This window comes from Apaloderma vittatum, unplaced genomic scaffold (genome assembly GCF_000703405.1).
Source record: "Apaloderma vittatum isolate BGI_N311 unplaced genomic scaffold, ASM70340v1 scaffold36277, whole genome shotgun sequence".
Classification (NCBI taxonomy): domain Eukaryota; kingdom Metazoa; phylum Chordata; class Aves; order Trogoniformes; family Trogonidae; genus Apaloderma; species Apaloderma vittatum.
In genome coordinates this window covers 1-1,292 of record NW_009728500.1, presented here as the reverse complement: position 1 = coordinate 1,292, position 1,292 = coordinate 1, and the positions used below count along the sequence as shown (strand labels likewise).

The 1,292-nt window shown below is 59.7% G+C and overlaps 1 protein-coding gene across 1 annotated transcript; it reads right to left on the bottom strand.

Annotated features, from left to right (window-relative positions):
* Nucleotides 1–519: 519 nt before the first annotated feature.
* Nucleotides 520–1,219, bottom strand: LOC104277459 (ubiquitin-conjugating enzyme E2 R1; the record flags this gene model as incomplete). Its single annotated transcript, XM_009874093.1, has 2 exons — nucleotides 520–730; nucleotides 1,085–1,219. Coding segments are annotated over 2 exons (346 nt in total), but the record flags the coding sequence as incomplete, so codon positions are not given.
* Between the last annotated feature and the right edge of the window lie 73 nt (nucleotides 1,220–1,292).

Sequence of the window (1,292 nt, the reverse complement as noted above, 5' to 3'; positions counted from 1 at the left end):
GCCCGGCCACCCTCGGCAAACACGGCTCCAACACCGCGAGAAGGGGCAGCCGGAGGGTCCCACCAGAGGGCTCACCCAGCTCAAGGGCTGCGGAAAGCTGCACAACGCTCACACGCTTCCCACCCAAAGCGACCACGCACTGGCTCACCAGCCCCCCAAACACTGCTCCCACGCGGGGCTGAGGAGGACTTGGATGTGCCCAGAGGACGGGCAGCCAACACCAGGCTTTGCCGCCACTCCTCACCCAGCCAGAGCCTCCAGCTCCCCGGTTTCTGTGGATGTGTGGACGTCCCAGCGTGACTTTCCCCTCCCCACCCGCCTAGGAAGTTTATAAAATAGGGTTTGTTTTTTGCTTTTTCTACAAAGACAGCGGCGGAGCTTCCTTTGCAAGAGCAGAACAATCTCCCTGCGAGGTAGAGAGTTAATTTCAGGGCTGACAGATCCTAAATTCAAACCAGTTTGTCCTAGTTGAGGTAAAATTCAGTAGTTTATGGTGAGTTTTGCAGTGCCAGAGGGCCATCAAGATTCCTCATTGCCAGAGTCATCCTCATCACCGTAACAGCTGTCTCCTTCCTCCTCCATCTCATCATCCTCGTAATAGTCATCATAGAAGAGGTCTGAGCCCTCATCTGGGGCTGGAGTCTTGGTCTTCACACAGTACTCTGCCAGCGTGGTGGGGACCTTCACGCCGTCCCGCTCAGCATCCACCTTCGTGCCCAAGACTTGCTTCCTGGAGGGCGAGAGGTGGGGGGTGAGGACGCAGCTTTGCTCAGCCCCCACGGGGCTCCCCCCGTGACACAGCCCACGTGCTGGTGCCCTGGGACAGCCCTGACAGCAACGCGACGGTGGCACCACGTCTGCCTCGAACCCAGACCCTCAGCTCTGGAGCTGAAAAGGGCCAGGGCCGAGGGCAAAGGGGGCCTGTAACCCGGCCAAGCTTCTCCCAAAAGCCACGCTCAGAGCCAGGATCCTTCCCTCGTGCCAGCCTGCAGACGGGACTCAAAAAGGCAGGACACGCCCCCAAGATCCTCCGTGTCCCAGCAGGTCAGAGCTCAGCTGGGGCCGGGCTCAGCTCAGCACGCACCTGATGATGTCCGTGTACTCGCGGTCCTTCCCTTTGCTCTCCTTCCACTTGCGGTACATCACGGAGGCATCCACGTTCGCTGGAGAAAACGTGTTGGGTTCATTCAGCAGCGAGATCACGCTCAGGAGGATGGTCCTGGCCATCAGAACACGAACAGGTAAGAGCCAAGGCAGGCGAGCAGCTGCCCCAGGGCAGAGGAGCCAGGCAC